The sequence below is a fragment of the Mesitornis unicolor genome, unplaced genomic scaffold (assembly GCF_000695765.1).
Source record: "Mesitornis unicolor isolate BGI_N332 unplaced genomic scaffold, ASM69576v1 scaffold44663, whole genome shotgun sequence".
Taxonomy (NCBI): Eukaryota; Metazoa; Chordata; class Aves; order Mesitornithiformes; family Mesitornithidae; genus Mesitornis; species Mesitornis unicolor.
Window position 1 is genome coordinate 2381 of NW_010173485.1, and position 400 is coordinate 2780.

The following is a 400-nucleotide window of genomic DNA, read 5'->3' on the forward strand; positions in this document are numbered from 1 at the left end:
GCCCTGTGTGACTGCTCTGGTGATCCTGCTGTGGCAGGGGTTGCACTGGGGGAGCTTTCCAGGGCCCTTCCCACTCCTGACACCCTGGGATGCTGTGGAACCCATTGCAGCTCTGTGTGTCCCCCCTTACCTTGGGCGTGCTGGTGGCCTGCGGGGCAGCGGCCTGGGCGGCCTGGCTGGACAGCGACGTGGATCTGTTGGGAGAGGCCCCCCTGGACGAGGGCCGCGAGCGTCGTCCCCGTGGCCGGAACGCGGACATGCTCTGGCTGACCCCATCCGCCAGAATGAACTTCTCGCGCAGCTCCACGTTGGTCCTCCCCTTGGCTGCAGCAGAGAAAAGGGCTCTGTCAGGCGCAGTCGCACGTGGCCGCGGGGCTGCTCGCCGTCATTCCTGCCATCG

At 67.2% G+C, this 400-nt stretch overlaps 1 protein-coding gene across 1 annotated transcript in view; it reads right to left on the minus strand.

The window, feature by feature from the left end:
• Positions 1 to 400, minus strand: part of LOC104537763 (dystonin-like) — a gene marked incomplete at both ends in the record, with an annotated part of 11108 nt that overhangs the window by 1994 nt on the left and 8714 nt on the right. Inside the window, one exon of the mRNA XM_010180742.1 lies at positions 131 to 324. Coding sequence (XP_010179044.1) covers positions 131 to 324 — 194 coding nt within the window. The remainder of the gene's footprint in view (positions 1 to 130; positions 325 to 400) is intronic.